The 19,198-nt window shown below is 41.6% G+C and overlaps 1 protein-coding gene across 1 annotated transcript in view; it reads right to left on the bottom strand.

The window, feature by feature from the left end:
- Positions 1–230: 230 nt before the first annotated feature.
- LOC105388125 (kinesin-like protein unc-104) overlaps positions 231–19,198 on the bottom strand; it is a 93,567-nt gene continuing 74,599 nt past the window's right edge. Inside the window, exons 25-40 of the mRNA XM_048625226.1 lie at positions 18,462–18,642; positions 17,996–18,086; positions 17,579–17,677; positions 16,690–16,902; positions 16,037–16,175; positions 15,394–15,514; positions 13,668–13,770; positions 13,181–13,355; positions 12,681–12,793; positions 8,741–8,869; positions 7,954–8,086; positions 7,140–7,266; positions 5,643–5,826; positions 5,060–5,196; positions 4,178–4,279; positions 231–3,555 (exon numbers count right to left, since the gene is read on the bottom strand). Coding sequence (XP_048481183.1) covers positions 3,432–3,555; positions 4,178–4,279; positions 5,060–5,196; positions 5,643–5,826; positions 7,140–7,266; positions 7,954–8,086; positions 8,741–8,869; positions 12,681–12,793; positions 13,181–13,355; positions 13,668–13,770; positions 15,394–15,514; positions 16,037–16,175; positions 16,690–16,902; positions 17,579–17,677; positions 17,996–18,086; positions 18,462–18,642 — 2,171 coding nt within the window. The 3' untranslated portion in view covers positions 231–3,431. The remainder of the gene's footprint in view (positions 3,556–4,177; positions 4,280–5,059; positions 5,197–5,642; positions 5,827–7,139; positions 7,267–7,953; positions 8,087–8,740; positions 8,870–12,680; positions 12,794–13,180; positions 13,356–13,667; positions 13,771–15,393; positions 15,515–16,036; positions 16,176–16,689; positions 16,903–17,578; positions 17,678–17,995; positions 18,087–18,461; positions 18,643–19,198) is intronic.

Below are 19,198 nucleotides of genomic sequence, written 5' to 3'. Positions count from 1 at the left end.
ATAATATTTCACCGTTTTGGTCAATAGCATGTACTTTCTCATTCAATTCTTTTTCGATTGAATAAGGCGATATATACGCAGAACTAGCGCCGCCAGTTGATAAAGAATCAAAACTTCCGTTTGAAAACGTTTTTCCAAAAACTGCCAAGGACACCCCCCCCTCGTCATGATAGCTTGATATAGGTATTAGGAACCTACGGGTAGGAAGTTTAAAAAAAAACAACGATATGGGAAATTTTCAAAGCATTTTATTTATGACCTTTAACACTGTGTATAATATATTTTAATAGTACATTTAGAGCATTGAGTAATATTACCAATCATTACATTGTTCTTATTTCATTAAATTGAATGAAACCCATAAATTATATATAGAATATAATTTGTCAAATATCATTCTCGCCAACAGACAACAATCACTTTCCAAATCACAAGTCGAGGCCATCGACCTCCGCCAATGTCGAAAAAAAACATACAACTTAATCTCAACGGCAAGTTTCTTAAACGAAAAACTACTAATAGCTGTAAAAATAAATTACAAGAAACATAAGTAACAAAAATATCTGAAAACAGTTATTTCTATGCAGCAAGTACAGCTTAATAAAAAAGTACTCCCTATAAAAATATAGATTCAGCTTCTACCGACCTCCCTTACAATGATATTTCAACTTACAAAAATATAAGAATGAACGAAGCTCCGCAAATTAACAATAGAAAAGGATCCGTTAACAATAATATACTTTTAGAATAGATGTACATTCACCGCGTCACTCTCTCTTGTTTTTATTTGCTCGCTATTTATCTACGTTAAAACACCATTTTGCTATGCAAAATACATTACCCTAATTATTTGGAGATGAAATTATATTCAACTTTGGAATGTTACACGAAATGACTAGAAAGAAAGGCAGTAGACAGTCAGCCTCAGAAATGCATGAATCGGGTTCATACTTCTCTGTAGCCAACTGCACCTATCATCTTGTTGTATGTGAGATCTTTTTTTACATATACATATATTTAAAACATTGAAGGGTCTACACAGAGCTGGCAACGTCACAAGATTGCAGAATATTGGACACATTTACGTTTACTTAATTCAATTGTCAAGAAAAGTTAATAATAGGTACTTTCTATTCCTTCACCACAACGCCAACGAAAAATATGTTATTCATACACCCCGGCGTTGATGTCAAGTCACAGTGGAATGTCAAATTCAGAAATATAACACACACAACGGTTATATTTGGTTAATACTTTCTGATCTTACAACTAATAATGCTATGAGAATTTATTATCATTTTACTCCCTATTTTATGACTGTAGCCCGAAGCTAACAGTGCAGTATTGGGTGCCGGTACCTGAGTGCAGGCAACATGACGGCTTGACTCATGACACCATTGATCGCCTCACTCCTAAGTACTATAAATAGTAAGCGATATATTGAGATAACGCTGTACTTTTTTTGTTTCATAGTCATGTACCAAATAAACTACATTTATTTACAAAGTCTAAAGTTAGTACTTAAGCATATACAGTTGTTACAAATTGTTCTAGAATGGCCGTAAAAGTTACAAAAAAATTCGACGCCTAACAAGCGATAGTAATAGTGACAAAATATTATATATTTTTTCCAACATTTATTCGAAGCTGATAAAAATAGTGTTCTGAATTATGTCAAAAGTACGAAACGGAAGTTAATAAACAATTTCATTCATACAAAACTACTTCATACCGAGTCTAACAGCTGCCTATATAAATTGTTATTTCAAAATAAACAAAAAATCTGTCTTGATTTACAACGACATAAGTAACATAAAAATCGATAACCACCACGGAAATAAAATATCTCTAGAATATAGTCGATATTTTCTCTTAGGGACATCCTATGACTTTATTCTCGTGGTAAATTATGTAACTACATTGTGATTGTTCGAAGCACAGCATTGATGTATCTATTGAACTATTATATCTATCACAAAACGCAAGAGGGAAATCCCTAATGACGGCATTGACTAGTCATAAATATTACATTCCTTTGTGGGGGGAGTCATGTGAATCTTCAACAGAGACCTACTGTCTGTCCCAAACACTGATATTTGATTTTATTCATATACCAGCAGTGTCGTCACTTTAACCTACTTTTTACAATCCATATAAAAATGAAAAACTAATTGATTTAAACCTCTTGAATATAAATAATTCAAAAATAATTAAGTAACAAAATGAGATTACAAATCTTAATCACAAAATATTATGATTGTAAAATTAGTTACCTAGGTTCCTATTTGCTTCAAAAAAGAAATAAAATAAACATTTATATGAACAGATACTCTACATTAACTACAAAATGTATTATTGTAATATTTTTTCTTGTATTTACAATAATTACTAGTGGTGTAACGTAATATAACGTATGACAACATACGATGCTACAGCCCCTCGGCGCTCCGACGAACCCCAAAATATATTATATTCTACCATTCGAGTCATACGTATATACAAGGTTAATTACATAGTGTCTTTAACATTCAAAGGAGTTCTATATTAGTTAATAATTTGTCTCATCATATGAATTCCTTATGTAATTACACAAATGGAGTCTATAGACCGTCTTCCGCGACTGTACGCTTGTTTATGATTTAGAATCACGATTCAGCTCAAGTACTTCTATATCTAAAGCAGGAACAATATTATGGTATACTGTATCGTTACAAAGAAGTTCCTAATTTATTTATATTTATCGTGATAAAAAATCATAAGTTAACATTTAATATTTTCAGTGCTTTAGCGTCACATTCGACCAGTATTGAAACGACTCACAAGGCGGTACACTCGGCTACAAACATAGTTATTAAATGTGTAAATAGATTATCTCTCGATATTACCCCGATCCCGGCCGTGTGCACCGGTTTGGTCCCAACACATTTCCGACCATTTTTGTTGCGTTTGAAAATAGTTAAAAGGAAATGAAACATATAGATAGATATCCAATAATTTAACAATAATATACATACAAAAAGCGTATTGCATTGCATGCCGAAACGCTTTAATTTTAAAGATATGCCAAAATAATTGAAAGTGTTAAAGTGGTCCCACCAAATAAAACACTTTATTGTTTCAAATTGGGCCACAGAATATAGTGAGTAATTCCATCTTAGCAAATAGCACATCCCACCAAACCAGTCACAGAACACTTAAAACGCGAGATCACTTTACTTTTGGTTTTGGCCACTGATTGTTGTAGCTAATACGACTCACATACAACCAGATTCGTTCCCTAACAGTGCCAATACTTATGCCATTCCGAATTTACCATTCTCAACCGAAACGTGAAATCCGCCGACAAAACCTAAATCTCATCCGACACATTTCACACTCAACCGCCAGTACCGCAATCTCGCGCACATAACCTCTCAAACCTTGTGTTCGTTTCAATGCCTCGTGGTGAGCGCTACGACGGCCTTAATATACAAGTATAGACTCCATGGTGAGGGCGTCTCATGGCTGCGGCGGCGCGCGCTCCCCGCGACGGGCTGAGCGCGACCTGGAAGTGGACTGTGGCGTTTATATCTAGCTGGGTAGGCGGAGTGGTAGAGGGGCATGACAATGAAATGATGTAGTCACAGAGGCCGCTATGCGTAGAGGGGCATGTCATAGAAAAGATATAGTGACAGAATGCGTACAATGCTGAATATAGGTATTTTCAAAACAGCGGTAGCGGCAGCATCAAGACACAATGAATTAATGATGTGAGAAAAAGTTATGTAACATATAGCCGGTTAGAGGATAAAGGGACATGCCAGCCATCAAAATGGCTTCAACATAAAGATAAATAAATAGATCTTCCACTGCCATAGATCTTTCCTATTTCCACCGGAGTGTCACAAAAAGATTTTCCATATGATAGGAGGTTTAGGAGACTATCATCTACAGCTGCATATAGGTCTCTCCCAAACGACTTTGTCCGTGACAACAGTCCTATCTGGGCTACACGAGCCTAGTTTCAAGTTTAGATAGCAACCGAGTATATGTGAGTTGCTAGTAACTGGGGATGACAATATTATATGTAATTACTTCTGGCACTGTGCAGATAAAATTTCCAAAAATCAGAGGTATAATAATATCATCTATCACAGTTCATCGCATGCCTGATCATCCTATGCGGCAATTGTCTCACCTGATCTGGCCGGCGAGCAGCGGGTTGATGGCGTAGAGCCAGTCGTGCACCTCCTTGTCCGTGAGAGTCTGCAGCAGGTAGCCGCGCTGCTTGGACACCACGCTGCGGGGGAGAGGGGGGGGGGTTAATAATATGCCTTTAAGGCAGGATTTATTCTTGAAGGATGTATTTCACCAATGAACCAAAATCAAAACTTCTAGTTTTAGTAAGTAGGAGTAGGTAAACAAATGTCCCGACTTTTAAATACTGTGACTGTGACGTTTAGTTATAATGTAATGCAAAAAACAACTTGATTACCGCAACACATCGTTTCTGCCGATGTGAAGTTGAGCCATTTATCCATCTTGACGCTTACTTCATGTCAAGACACGGGAATATGAAACGCATTTGCGTTATCTGTATGTTAATCTACAGGACATTGCAAAAGTGATACAATAAGCCGAAAGAAAGACCACCAGAGTCACTAGTTTTCAGCTTACAATACTATTTCCACAACCTATCTCTAACACCCTAGGTAATGTATCAGCTCTTCTAGACCTCTAGCACATACCTGAACGTGTTGGGCATGCGGACCATCTGATCCTGGTCCTTTATGTATCAGTGGATCAGCTACTGTAGAACTCTAGCACATACCTGAACGTGTTGGGCATGCGGACCATCTGGTCCTGGTCCTCTATGTATCAGTGGACCAGCTACTGTAGAGCTCTAGCACAGACCTGAACGTGTTGGGCATGCGGACCATCTGGTCCTGGTCCTCGATGTATCTGTGGACCAGCTACTGTAGACCTCTAGCACATACCTGAACGTGTTGGGCATGCGGACCATCTGGACCTGGTCCTCTATGTATCAGTGGACCAGCTACTGTAGAGCTCTAGCACATACCTGAACGTGTTGGGCATGCGGACCATCTGGTCCTGGTCCTCGGAGTACTCGACATGTGCATTGGCGAGGTTGATGACCGCTCGCTCGATGGGGTCGCGCTCGTCGCGGTAGATGAACACGTACGGGCGACGGACCACCTGAGGAGGGGATAGGAAGGGTTAGTTAGGGATATGTGAATAGGGAAGAAGAGTTAGGTAGTAAAAAGTGCTTTAGTAATCAATATTTACGACTTCTATAGTCAGAACTACTAAATGATGTTTTCAATGCCAAAGATCGATCAGGTTGGGGTCACCAGAAGGTTCGCACCTTTTCAATAATAGATCGTGTCGAAAAGCAATACAGTTACATTATTCTTCCAATTGCCACTTTGCTTTTTTGTCTGGTAAGTAAACTTTGTTTTCCTTTGAAGTCACAAAATACCTAAATAGAGTCCATCTTGTCAAAAACGCAACATCTCGGCGTCCGATAAAAATAAAACCACTTATTCACTCACGAGCAATGAAAAAGTTCCAGTTTTGAACGTCAATGCTAGGATTTTTTATTGCTGGTAAGTGTATCGTATAATTGATGTAACACTACTAACCAGCCACCGCTTCTTCCACCCGCTAGTCCCATGCTGCAGCACATTCAGCACCCCACGTCGCGCCACCGCCGCCGAGACACGGAGCTCCTCGCAGTCCGGCACGTACAGCGCGCCGCCGCCGCCCCCCGCCCCGCCCCACGCCGCCATGGACTTTTCCAGAAGGAGGCGTTCGCCGGAGCATAAACTGTTGAAGGGAGTGAGTCGGTAAGACAGTGCTAAGAGCAGTTATTCAAAATGGGAGCGCAATAAATGCCGATTCGAGCGACCCTAGACGCAAAAACACACGACTCTATCCATGAGAAAGAGCGCGATCAAGACAACGTGACGTCATAAAGAACAGCAGTGGCAATAAATGCCCATTCGAGCGACCTAAGAGCTGCCACGCAAAAACATTGGAGAGAGCGTGACGACACCAACGTGAAGTCATAAAGACACATCTAGCCACGGCCGCCGAGACACGGAGCTCCTCGCAGTCCGGCACGTACAGCGCGCCGCCGCCGCCCCCCGCCCCGCCCCACGCCGCCATGGATTTCTCTAGGAGAAGGCGTTCGCCGGAGCATAAACTGTCGAAGGAAGTGAGTCAGTAAGACAGTGCTAAGAGCAGTTATTCAAAATGGGAGGGTAATAAATTCCGATTCCAGCGACCTAAAGCACACTTAAACACAATACGCAATAGCGTCGTAAAAACGTCACTATCAATGGGGAGAGCGAGACAAAGACAACGTGACGTCATAAAGACATAGCTCATTGAGCCCCCTCAGCTCCTCGCAGTCCGGCACGTACAGCGCGCCGCCGCCGCCCCCCGCCCCGCCCCACGCCGCCATGGACTTCTCTAGGAGAAGACGCTCTCCGGAGCAGAGGCTGTTGAGAGTTTTATAGTTTGAGGGAGAAACAGAGCTGGAAATACATGATAGTTTCCTAAGGTTGGCGTTAGATGGCTCTTTTATAGCAATACGTAGAGAGCGCTACCACCATCGGCTTCTATAGGAAACACTCACCGGAGCAGAGGCTATGAGTGGTGGAGTTATAAAAGCCGTACACAGTTGAAGATAAGGCGAGATCCATAATATTTTATATTCTATGACCGATTGAGGGCTAAAAGACACGTTTAAAGGTCGGTTACTCACTCGAAGCTCCGTGTCCTCGGCAGAGGAACCTGTCCAGGAACCCTGTATAAGCTGAGTGTTGCATAGAATCCTCTAGGACTCTATGCAACACTACACTGTGCTCACTCGAACTCACTATGGCTATACGCTGCAGCGGCTACATCCACTGGTCCTTGGATCCCTGATGTCAGAATGCCGTCTGACTGAAGGTATAGTGGCTGTAGTTTGTGACCGAGTCGTCGGGAGCTACAGGTCACTATAATTATATCAAGTAGTTTAGAAAACGGGTAACGTGTCCAAACGTAGACCCGCGCCGCACTTTAACGAAGAAGTTCCTATTAGTGACGGTACAAACAAAGTCTTTTTAACCAACAGATGGCGCTGTACTCACTCGAAGCTACTGGCGCTGTGTATGGAGGACAGCAGGCTCGGCGTGGAGATGTCGGCCGCCACGCCCTCGTCCACGGGCGACGTCGGCGAGACCGCCTCCGTGTCCTTGCTGGATGAGCCTATCCGGCCTGGAACAAAATATCACAAAACTGAACAATCATAAAAGTGCAAAGTACAACTCGGTATCTATGTGTCTATCGCTGTGCCCGACAGGGTTCATAAAGTTCCTAATTTAATGTATTGAACCCTGTAAAACTTACGGATGCAATCATGATTGAGTATATGAACTAAAGTTGCTTCGAAAGAGGCCATAAGTCTATCGTTTGTACCACACTGCACTGTATCTGCGTCTGGTGCACACTATAGACAATCAAAGAAGCCGTAACAGTGATTAATAATCCTTCCGTCTCGGCGACAACTCCCTCAGAAGATGATATGAATGCGCGGATTCTAACAACTTTATTTAATACTAGCTGTTCCCGCGCGCTTCGCTTCGCCTTAAAAAGTTTTCCCGTGGGAATTCCGGGATAAAAAGTAGCCTATGTTTTTTCCCAGGGTCTATACCGTATATATACCAAATTTCATTCAAATCCGTTCAGTAGTTTTGGCGTGAAAGAGTAACAGACAGACAGACAGACAGACAGACAGACAGACACAGTTACTTTCGCATTTATAATATTAGTAAGGATTATATAACCAAATCAAAACACGATTGAATAACTGGTCTCATCCTGTATAAGCCACTGACACTCGCTCGCGGGGCGACATGTCCCAGGGCTCGCACACCCTGTATAACCCACCGACACTGCACTCACCCTGTATAAGCTTGAGGAACTTGGTGGCCAGCTCGCGCTCGCGCGGCGACATGTCCCAGGGCTCGTAGAGAGCGTCGTCGCGGGGCGTGTGACCGCACTCCGCGGCAGCTTTGGCCGCCATGTTGCATACCTCCTGGTGGATAAATGGGTGTATTTTGTAGCCGGTTCTTTGTAAGTAAGTAATATGGATACGGTTTAAAGATGTTACGATATATGGTAAATTTTGGTGTATTTAGTAGACGGTTCTTTGTAAGTAATATGGCTACGATTTAACGATATTACGATACATTACTAATTGACTACGGCTCATTCACGTAGCATCTTTGCAGGGCCCTTTTTATTCAGTAGTAGTTTATGTAGTCCTGATAGAGAAGTTCACACACCGGATCCAAACCGCCGAATAAAATGTATCCTTTAAAACGGATGCTATGACATTTAATCTATATAGCTTTATTGAATTATTATTGAATATTTTAATCGCACAGGCTATACAAAGCTATGCTCATTATTTCTTTGAAGAATCCGATTACAAATGACTTCATTCACCAGAGTAGTACATATCGACCGATAGAAGAAATAATAACCGTTATTGGGAGTTCTTGACTGATGACCAAGAGCATGAAATCGTAGCGTGGGACAACTTGAACCAGCCGAACCGACAACGTAAGAAAGATATCTGATGGTGGCTGGATGAGGAAGATCGAGGACAGAGTGTTATGTTTTACATAGAGTACAGTGACTTTTATTGACTTACATATTTGAGTAAACATAAACAAAGAATCCTCACCTTCTCCGTCTTACTAAAGTCGTTAGGCGCGAGCGCATTCTCATGCCCGTGCCTCAGCCGCTCCCGCAGCGCCAGGAAGTGTCTGGTGCGCCCCACCTGCTGCAGCCGCGTCATCTTCTCCAGCTCCCACTGGAATATTACGGTGATCAGGTTTGAGGATCGTGTGGGAATGCACCGGGTTGAGGGGTTAGTTAAGCTGTGTTTTTGTGTAGTTGTTTTGATGGTTGTGGTATTGGTACGGTCAGCTTTGTAAGTAGCTATACACTTTTTTACCTCGCGACAGTTTGTGAGTTTGACAAGGTACGACAGTATATGTTTAGCTACTTATGAATCTGACTGAATAAATAAACGTACAGTTCCCCAAAATTGATAATGCACATAGAAATCTTCGCCATTGTTCGGCAATGGTCGTATTCCCGAGCGTTAGAAAACTATTATGTATTTAGAGTGGTTAAATGCATTTTCTTCATGAAATTTTAGTAGAATTATGTAATTGGTGCTAAAAGAGATAATTGATTTATCAGTAACGAAATTTGATTCGATAATTCATAATATTCCATAATATTTAAATTTACTTCGAAATGTTACAGTAGGTACTTTTCAAGTGTCTTACTGAAGCTGATGTAAAGATGGATGAAAGAAGGTTTGAATAACACAAGGTTTATATTATAAGGAGAAATGGATTTCAAACACAGGTTTATATTATTTTTTTTAAATATCAGTTCAAAAGTATTTACAGCACTGATTATTTCACATTAATAAAAATGTTTACATAAAAATCTCAGTTCAAAAGTATTTACAGCGCTGATCATTCACAATAATATTACAATTACAAACTTGGTCTTTTGGGTGTGGCTTTATTGGCAAAGTGAAGTCTATCAATGTGACGTATATTTTATTCTTAAATGTGCCTCATAATATGGCATCGTCAAAAATAATTAAAGTAGAAATTAAATTCACATTTGAAAAAAAATAACAAGAACGATGTGTAATTGCAGCTCTTTATAATTCCACAAAAGTAATATTGATCTTGACCTTGAGACCCTTGACTGATCGGTGACAGCCACCGACCGCCCAAATTGTTTTCGATTATGTGTCACATGATATTGACTACTATTTCTTTCGAACAAGGATCAAAATGCAAGTGCTCTTACGATTCAATGATTCGGGTGTTTCCGGGAATACGACAGTTTGCGAAGATTTGCATGCGCATTATTAATATGGGAGAACTGTAACCTTATACCCCATCCACACGCTCGGCGAACAATGGCAAACAGCAAACAGCAAACAGCAAACACTGACGTGTGGATGGGTGTTTGTCGTTGTTTGCCTGTTTGTGTTTGTGTTCGCCAGTGTTCGGCATCGGTGTCGGTTTTTCTTTCCAGATCAAAGGATGTTCGGCAAACAGTTCGCTACGTATCCACACGTCAGGCAGCGATCAGTATGCGCGCTAGCATAGCGGGAGGCGGACGTATCAACTTGCTACACTTTTTCGTTGGCGCGCATTTTTTTTTATGTATGTTCACCGATTACTCCGCCGTTTATGAACCGATTTTGAAAATTCATTTTTTTTTGTATTAGGTTGAGCTCCCAGGTGGTCCCATTTTTTTTCAGAATTTTATCTCACCCCTAAAGGTGGGTAAAGGGGTAAAAACAGGGTATGAATTTCCATTTTGGACACATATTAACCGATTCTAATGAAATTAAAAACATAAATATAGTTCTTGTAACAAAAAAATATGATGGTGACCTTGAGCTGATCTGATGATGGAAACGGAAGGCAGTCAAGGGCACTCCTCGACGGTATATAGCAACTACCTCGTGTTTAGGCTTGAATGATTCGTATTGACTAGTAGGACTTTTTGGTATAATTTGCATCTTACTTTTGATTAAAAATTATTGCAAATAAACTAAAAACTATAAAATAAAATAATAATTAAAAAGAAGAAGTCAGTTTTTTTTATTATTATTATCCCACCATCGTCTTTGCTTTCTTCTTATTTCCCTTTTTTCTTTCTCTTGATTTAATTTATATAATAAAAATATGTCAACCCGAAAGTAATAGCTCGTCGTCCGCCGTGTTTGCCGGTTCGGAATGTTATGAGCGTTCGCCGAGCATGTGGATGGCTGTTTGTGTTCGGTGATTGTGGTTGGTGTTTGGGACTTTGTTTGCTGTTTGCCGTGTTTGTGACAAACAGCAAGCGTATGGATGGGGCTTTAGAATTTCTGTTCAAAAATTTGTGAATTTTTCATGGTTTAGATGTTGATATAACAACGCCATTATTTGTGGTAGGTATGTAATGTAGGTAATAAATAAATTATCACATTCTATTGCACTGCACCATATGAAATTGAATGTGTAAAAGATATCCAAGTAATTACTTTATAGTTTCATTTTGACTGATAATAATGTTAGAGGTGTATTACTATTCTCTGATAAATAAAGAGTGTTAGTTGTTTCATAAATAAATCCAGAACCACGCAAAGCATAGGCAAGTCACTAAAGCATGTTAGGTAATAGATAGTAGGTATACGACTATGATATAATTAGAATGTTTCGTATAATTTGAATAAACATAAGTATAAAATAAGTATATAAATGAAAGCATAGGTAATACGACTAAACATGCTGTAACTAAATAGTTTCTAGTTTGGACAAGATATAGTTTATTATAGGATTACACAGATACATTTCAATAGCTATTTAGTATGGAAATGACAGGGTAAATATACACCGAAATGAAAAAATAATAATTTTAAAGATAGACCAGGCAAAAAATGCAATGCAGGTATCAAAAGTACCTCAGCATTTTTTTATTTAAATTTTGTCGCGTATGTGCGTTAGTAACTTAAATTTTGATAAGGTTAGTAATAGGCGAAGCACATATTTATTTTATAGTTAAAATCTCTAGGCACTGTACGAAATGCCTAGGCGGAACGCAGAATGTCTGGATCACATAGTTTGCCCTGTAACAAATGCAATGAAATGACCGCAACCCCACGCTAAATAGCTAAAAAAACATATTTGTGAACCTGGAATTTATTGTTAATGTCCAGCGGCCACTCATAGATCAGTTTTCGCCACAACTCTTTTCGTTTCTGCTCGCATGAAACAATAAATATTAAATAGCGAAGTTAATAAAATACTTAGACGCCATATTGTTAAATGACTAGTTACTTTGTAAAGCAAAATAAAATAATGTTCAGTGTCCAGTTACTGTTAATGCATGCAGGTTAAGTACATGTAATGTATACTATGTAAGTTAGAATAATGGTTACTTATACAAAACTAGGAAGTATATTTATTTCCCGTTACAGACCAAATGAATAAATAAAACGTTAGTTATACACTATAAAATTATTATAAGATGTACCTACAAGATAGGAATATTTCTTATACAGGACTTGACAAAAAGTGAAACGGCTATTTTGGCTTGCCAGGTGGCTTATTCATGCCAACTTGTGAATTCGTAATGGCAATTGGATAAGTAGGTACTTTACTCTTGATTGTCAACTTACTCACTCACGAGCAATGAAAAAGTTCCAGTGACAATATCACTCATTTACTCCTAAACGTAAAAGGCTAGAAAAGCATCAGATTATAAAACAACTACAAAAACTTTTTTTTTAAATACAATTTTTATTGGGGGCTTTTTATTTATTTATAAAACCACTTTATTGTACATTATAAAGTTACAATTTAAAAAAGGAGAAGAACATTAACCGAAAACTAACAATGTACAAAGGCGGCCTTATTGCCAAAAAGCAATTTCTTCCAGCCAACCCTTGTTAGCTTTTTGTTGTCGGTATTTTCAAAGTGGAACTTTTTCATTGTTCGTGAGTGTATTACGAATTTACTACCGATTTAGAAATGCTCAAATGGCACATACACTTCACCTCTATTCCCCCCCCGTCCCCCCTGCTCTTCCCCCGTCCATACCTGGTGGTCGAAGATGAGCGAGTCTCCTCGCGGCCGCCAGCCGTGCAGGTTCTCTTCACCACGTACATAGGTGCCGGAAGTGTCAAGCACGCGGCGTTGGCGACGTTGGACGCCTAGGGAAATAATGATTGTAATTAGTTGAGGTAAATAAGTTATATTGAGGGATTTTTTATGGTTCGATGCGTTGATTTATCCCAGGTTGTTTTAAATACGCTGTTGAAATATTAGCGCATCATACCTACATATCTATGCGCATCAACGCAGCTTATTCAAGAAAGGATCCTGCGTTTCCTAATATCGTTGATGAAAATGATACAGCTGGTAGTAAAGGTGTCCTCATGTTTTTTTGCACACTAAAATGACATTCATGAGAACATGCCACACAACTGTGTTAGAAACAGTTGCATGAAAAATGTTCGAGCTTAGACAAAAACACTAACTTAGCGCTATACGAATTCGTGTACTATTCACTGCTCTAATACCAAGCCTACTAATCTCACCTGGCTCCAAAGCGCGGTGCAGACTCAGCTCATAAACCCCAGTCAAGTGGTCGGCGCGGGCCAGCCGGGAACCGAACAGGGCACGACGCAGTGAGCGCCCCGTTCGGGCTTCGCGACCCACGACCACTAGAGACAGGTCTTTAGTGACGATGGCTGGACGCGCGCAGTTCTCCACCTAGGGGGATAGGGGGGTAAAATTAGGGGTAGGAGCTAATAAAGAACTCGTGTGTAGAACAGGGTATTCTATCTTAGAAAATAGTATTCATAAAAATATTGAAAAACCTAGGAGATAAGACACCGCCTTGCGGGACACCAAGTGCAATATTACATAAAACTATTGATAATTGGAAACTTCAATGCGTCTCCCACACAAAAAACTGCGGAACCAGTGATTTGCCTTTGAATTGATCACACCTCAACCACTTAAGCTCTTAACTCCTTGGCTTAAATTTCCCACCATTGTATATACCCAACATAAGAGTCGTACCTCCAAATAAGCGCTGAGCGTGATGTACACCACCTCTCCGTTGCCGCTGACTCGGTTCAAGAGTGGGGAGCCGTGCAGACTGCTGTCCCATGCCGCTTCGAACCTGGAAACATAAAAATGTCAGCTATAATCTAAACTACACTTGTATATAAATATAGCAGGCGATTTCCGCGTTATTTCACAGTCGGCATTCATACTCGTAGGTTTCAATAATTAAGAGTTAACAGTCATTCTTTCGGTGTACGCACAGACATACATCATCATCATCAGCCTTTAGCAGTCCACTGCTGGACGTAGGCCTCTCCCAAAGCACGCCACTGGATGCGATCTATAGACTTAGCTTTCCACAGACATTGATGTACCATAAAAATCCTGTTCCTCATTTGGCGATCGATACTAAATAAACATATCGCTTTAATCACAGAGTAATATAACCCTAGAGGTCCCTCTTACAAAATTGCATACGCATGCTATGACAAATTACACTATACATTATGTAAAGTGGCTTGGTTCCCCTTAAAATTCAATACTAGACCGTATGACTATGTGCATAGAGCTCACCGGAACACGGAGCGGTCGTCCAGGTTGGGCCTCTCCCGGGAACAGCCCCAGGGACAGCGCCCCGTCTTCCTCTCCGTCTGCTGACTCTTCTAGAGCATTCTAGACCGTATGACTATGTGCATAGAGCTCACCGGAACACGGAGCGGTCGTCCAGGTTGGGCCTCTCTCCCGGGAACAGTCCCAGGGACAGAGCCCCGTCCACCTCTCCGTCTGCTGACTCTTGTGAACAATACTAGACCGTATGACTATGTGCATAGAGCTCACCGGAACAGTCCCAGCGACAGAGCCCCGTCTTCCTCTCCGTCTGCTGACTCCTCGTTGGCTTCTAGAGCATTCTAGACCGTATGACTATGTGCATAGAGCTCACCGGAACACGGAGCGGTCGTCCAGGTTGGGCCTCTCTCCCGGGAACAGTCCCAGCGACAGTGCCCCGTCTTCCTCTCCGTCTGCTGACTCTTGTGAACAATACTAGACCGTATGACTATGTGCATAGAGCTCACCGGAACACGGAGCGGTCGTCCAGGTTGGGCCTCTCTCCCGGGAACAGTCCCAGCGACAGTGCCCCGTCTTTCTCTCCATCAGCTGACTCTTCTAGAGCATTCTAGACCGTATGACTATGTGCATAGAGCTCACCGGAACACGGAGCGGTCGTCCAGGTTGGGCCTCTCTCCCGGGAACAGTCCCAGCGACAGTGCCCCGTCTTTCTCTCCATCAGCTGACTCTTCTAGAGCATTCTAGACCGTATGACTATGTGCATAGAGCTCACCGGAACACGGAGCGGTCGTCCAGGTTGGGCCTCTCTCCCGGGAACAGTCCCAGCGACAGTGCCCCGTCTTTCTCTCCATCAGCTGACTCTTCTAGAGCATTCTAGACCGTATGACTATGTGCATAGAGCTCACCGGAACACGGAGCGGTCGTCCAGGTTGGGCCTCTCTCCCGGGAACAGTCCCAGCGACAGTGCCCCGTCTTTCTCTCCATCAGCTGACTCTTCTAGAGCATTCTAGACCGTATGACTATGTGCATAGAGCTCACCGGAACACGGAGCGGTCGTCCAGGTTGGGCCTCTCTCCCGGGAACAGTCCCAGGGACAGCGCCCCGTCTTCCTCTCCTTCTGCTGACTCTTCTAAGCAATTCTAGACCGTATGACTATGTGCATAGAGCTCACCGGAACACGGAGCGGTCGTCCAGGTTGGGCCTCTCTCCCGGGAACAGTCCCAGCGACAGTGCCCCGTCTTCCTCTCCGTCTGCTGACTCCTCGTTGGCTTCGGGAGAGTTGCGGATGCGACCTGAGGATAGGGATGAGTTTTAGATATGTTATGTAGAGTGGAATAAACAATATAAGGCCGTGTTCAAACCAAACTGACTGTAAGCCGCCGAAGTAGAGCGAACGTTACGCAGTTTATTGTATTCTCATACATATTAAGTTTTTCGTTTACATATAACCGACAGTACGTATAACGTACTATTACATACATTATGGCATTCGCCGGCTCACAATTAGTTTGGTTTAAACACGGCCTTAGAATTCAGTACAATGCGACTATAAGACAAATTATTTTAAGAGATTAGATTGGATTAGATGCGCGTATTTTTTTTTTGAAAAGCTTGTTGGAGGTCTTACAAATAAACGTATAAGAGACGTTTTTTTGTACGTTTATTGGTAAGTTCTGATATGACCGCCCGCTTCATCCAGCAAGGACGCTCCAGGCGAGGTCCGGGGACGGGTCGTGCAGGATCGTGATGCGGATGCGGCGCTGGATGCAGGAAGCTACAAGCTGGATGCGCATCATACATGTCCGCATACTGACCGACGACCAGCTCGCGCACGTCGCTCCAGGCGAGGTCCGGGGACGGGTCGTGCAGGATCGTGATACGGATGCGGCGCTGGATGCCCTGGTGCAGCAGGAAGAGGCCTCGGCAGGGGAGGTCGTCGCTGTGCTCTACCACCTGTGGGGGGAGATGAGAGAGGGGTTAGTATTTTAAACGTGGTGAAAACAACAGATTCATAATAATAATGCTTGAGGAGGTAGACAAAATAATCACTGCTGACGTCTGACGACGTACATTTGAATTTTAGAGCATTTATCTCGGAATGTAATTTATGTAGGTTCCTTTAAATAAAGTTTATTCGACATCAACAGCGCTCTATGGCAAGCTGTTAGATATAGGCCTCCTAAACATATATGCGAAGTTTCTCTGTGTAATACGTAATACGTTCTATATATCATTGTTTTCAAACTTTAATTTGATACATACTACCATCTGAGAGACATCCATCCATCTAAATAAATCATCTAAGGTCATAAAAGATCCAAACTTGGACCATCATCATATTGTTCTACATTCTGCCAACGTGTCGAACCGAGTCTCTAAATTATCAAGATTTGTGTGAATTGACCCTAAACTCAATCTTTTCGAAGGCCAGTTTATATTTATTAACAAAACAAACAACAATACTCACAGCCGGCACATACTCCCCATTAGGCGCCAGCTCGCATATCTCAAACCACACGAGCAGGTCGTGCTTCGAGTGCAGGTGCGACGAGCACGACGGGGGCGCCACCGCCGCCGCGCCCCACTTGGGGCTGCGCACGGGGGCGGATATCGGGATGGAGGGCGGCAACATGCGGCGCGGGGGCGTGCGCCCGGCGACCGGCCCGTCTTGTTTTGCGTCCTGGGGGCGGTAGGTTGGTGATGATTTTGTTTCGTGTTGATGTGAACTTAGGCTGCGCTGTTAGTTGGCAGGTTATGAATTAATGCAAAACTAGCCAAACTGTGAACTAACACTAGGTATATTAAACTGCCACGCCGCTAACTCAATCGGCGGCAATCTATTTGAAACTCACACTGGCTATACTAACATGGTTATACCCAACTGCATCATCGCTTTGAGTTTGTAAGTTTTAATAATGTATTTATAAAGAAAACTTAGGCTTAGTGCCTATTTTAATCTTGTACCCATATTTAGTAAACATACTTTATACTTATAATTACTTGAGTTATTTTAAAAGCAACATTTACAAAAGCGGTGCTACCAGACCTAACTGTTTCGTGCATGAACATTATCTTTAAAAAAATATCAGGCGTATAGAATGTGTATTTATAAAAGTTATTTTTATAGAAGCCATTCTAACCAACCATGTGCAAAATTAAAATGTCAAAACAAAACATGCTATCTATTCATCAAACCAATATATAACCCAATCCACCACCAACCAACAAAAACATAAACAAAACAAAACACAAACCATGCTTAAACTGTCTCTAATAAAACGCTCTACAAATATAATTCACATGGGACCTACCGCTAGACACATAAGCGAGGCTACCTTACGCTCTTGAAGCTGTACCTTGTGCAGTGGGTGCTGTTGATAATGGCCGAAGACTTCGAACACTATCGGCTGCGTCTTGATGTATTCCACGAACGATTTCGTTACCGGTACGGTTATCTGTTGGGGGTTGAAATATGGGTGTCAGTTAAATTGTAGTTTATTATATACAAAAGTATTAGAGATAAAAAAAATTTCTTCATCATAGATATTCTCAGGTTTACTTACAGGGAAAAAAATTAAACCAGGTATCACCTACTTTATTGTAAAACTCAAGTCAAACAGTTTTTTTCGCTTGTCTCAATGTAAATTTCTCTGAAATTACGGGCCTCCTCACCACTACTTAGACAATGTTCAACCTTTAACGTGTTGTAAAAAGACAGATGTTCAATAAATAGTTATTTATGTAGTAAGTAAATAACTGAGTAGTATACTCACATTCTGCACGTGGTAGAAGCCGAGCGGCGTGTTCTTGCCGGTGTTCTTGACAGGTTCGGTGGAGAACGCGTCCTCGTTGCGGTGCAGGAAGCTGAAACAAACACATACATTTATTACTTTTAGAGTTCCCAGAGTGCTAGAAGAGGTACCTTCTGTATCAACAGTTGAAGGATAAATATAATTCAGAGTCAGACTAGCAGATTATTGTGTGGTCCACAAACGAAAGCTCATAGTGACCGTGATTTCAGCTGCACGCAGGCGTAAATCATGACCGATAGTATTTAGGGTAGGTAATGCAATAAAAGATGGAGAGAATTAAACTAAACTAGTGTACAAGGACGGCCTTATCGCCTAAACGCGGACAAAGGAGACAAGAGACTAAACTCTTTATGATGTACATTTGTTAAAACCAGGAGCTCGGGCAACTCCTTCAGCCCTGACACGTGCCGTCGTCGACTGTACTCACTTGAACTGGCAGAACACGTCGATGTAGTCCGCGGCGACATTATGCGCCTGCAACACAGTGACTCGGAACGTGAACTCCTTGCCGGGCGCCAGGTGCTCGGGCAACTCGTCGTCCTTGAGCTCGGAGGCGAGCGAGCTGTCGCCGCGGCCGCTGTCGGCGTCGCACTCGCCTGTTGATAACTCTGGGGGGCAAAGAATGGGTTACTTATTTAGGGCCACAAAAACAGATGTTTAGCGCTGTGAAACGCCTACAAAATCTGTCAAATTTCGTTTTAAACGCATATTAAACAGTGTTTAAAGTCTTTTGTGGTAGCACAGAAAGTGTGTAATATTTATATTGGTCAGTATGAAGACAGATTTGCAGTTGAGGCTTCCTATTTATTAATTCAAAGATTTGAGGGACTGGCAGCGCTGTTTAGGAACTATAATGTTGACGCGGTTTGTATTATAGTGTCACATGTGAACATCTAAACCGACTGTAATAAATGCCCTATCAAGTGACTGCCCAATCAATAAAATTCTAATTCATCAATCCGTTTCGAAGCAGGTCAAATCAGGATGACCTTCACCAGGGAATGCATTGCCTATAACAGTTGCTTGATACTGTCACCTTATTTTGAACTCTATGCCATAGAGTTAAGGTGAAAATACATACAAATATTTTAATTGTTTTCCCTTATAAAGGGTTAAGCCAATTGCTGTTAACTTTAAGCTGGCATCATTAATACGATATGGGTT

This window comes from Plutella xylostella, chromosome 3, assembly GCF_932276165.1.
Source record: "Plutella xylostella chromosome 3, ilPluXylo3.1, whole genome shotgun sequence".
In the NCBI taxonomy this organism is placed as follows: Eukaryota; Metazoa; Arthropoda; class Insecta; order Lepidoptera; family Plutellidae; genus Plutella; species Plutella xylostella.
This window is presented reverse-complemented; position numbering and strand designations above follow the sequence as displayed.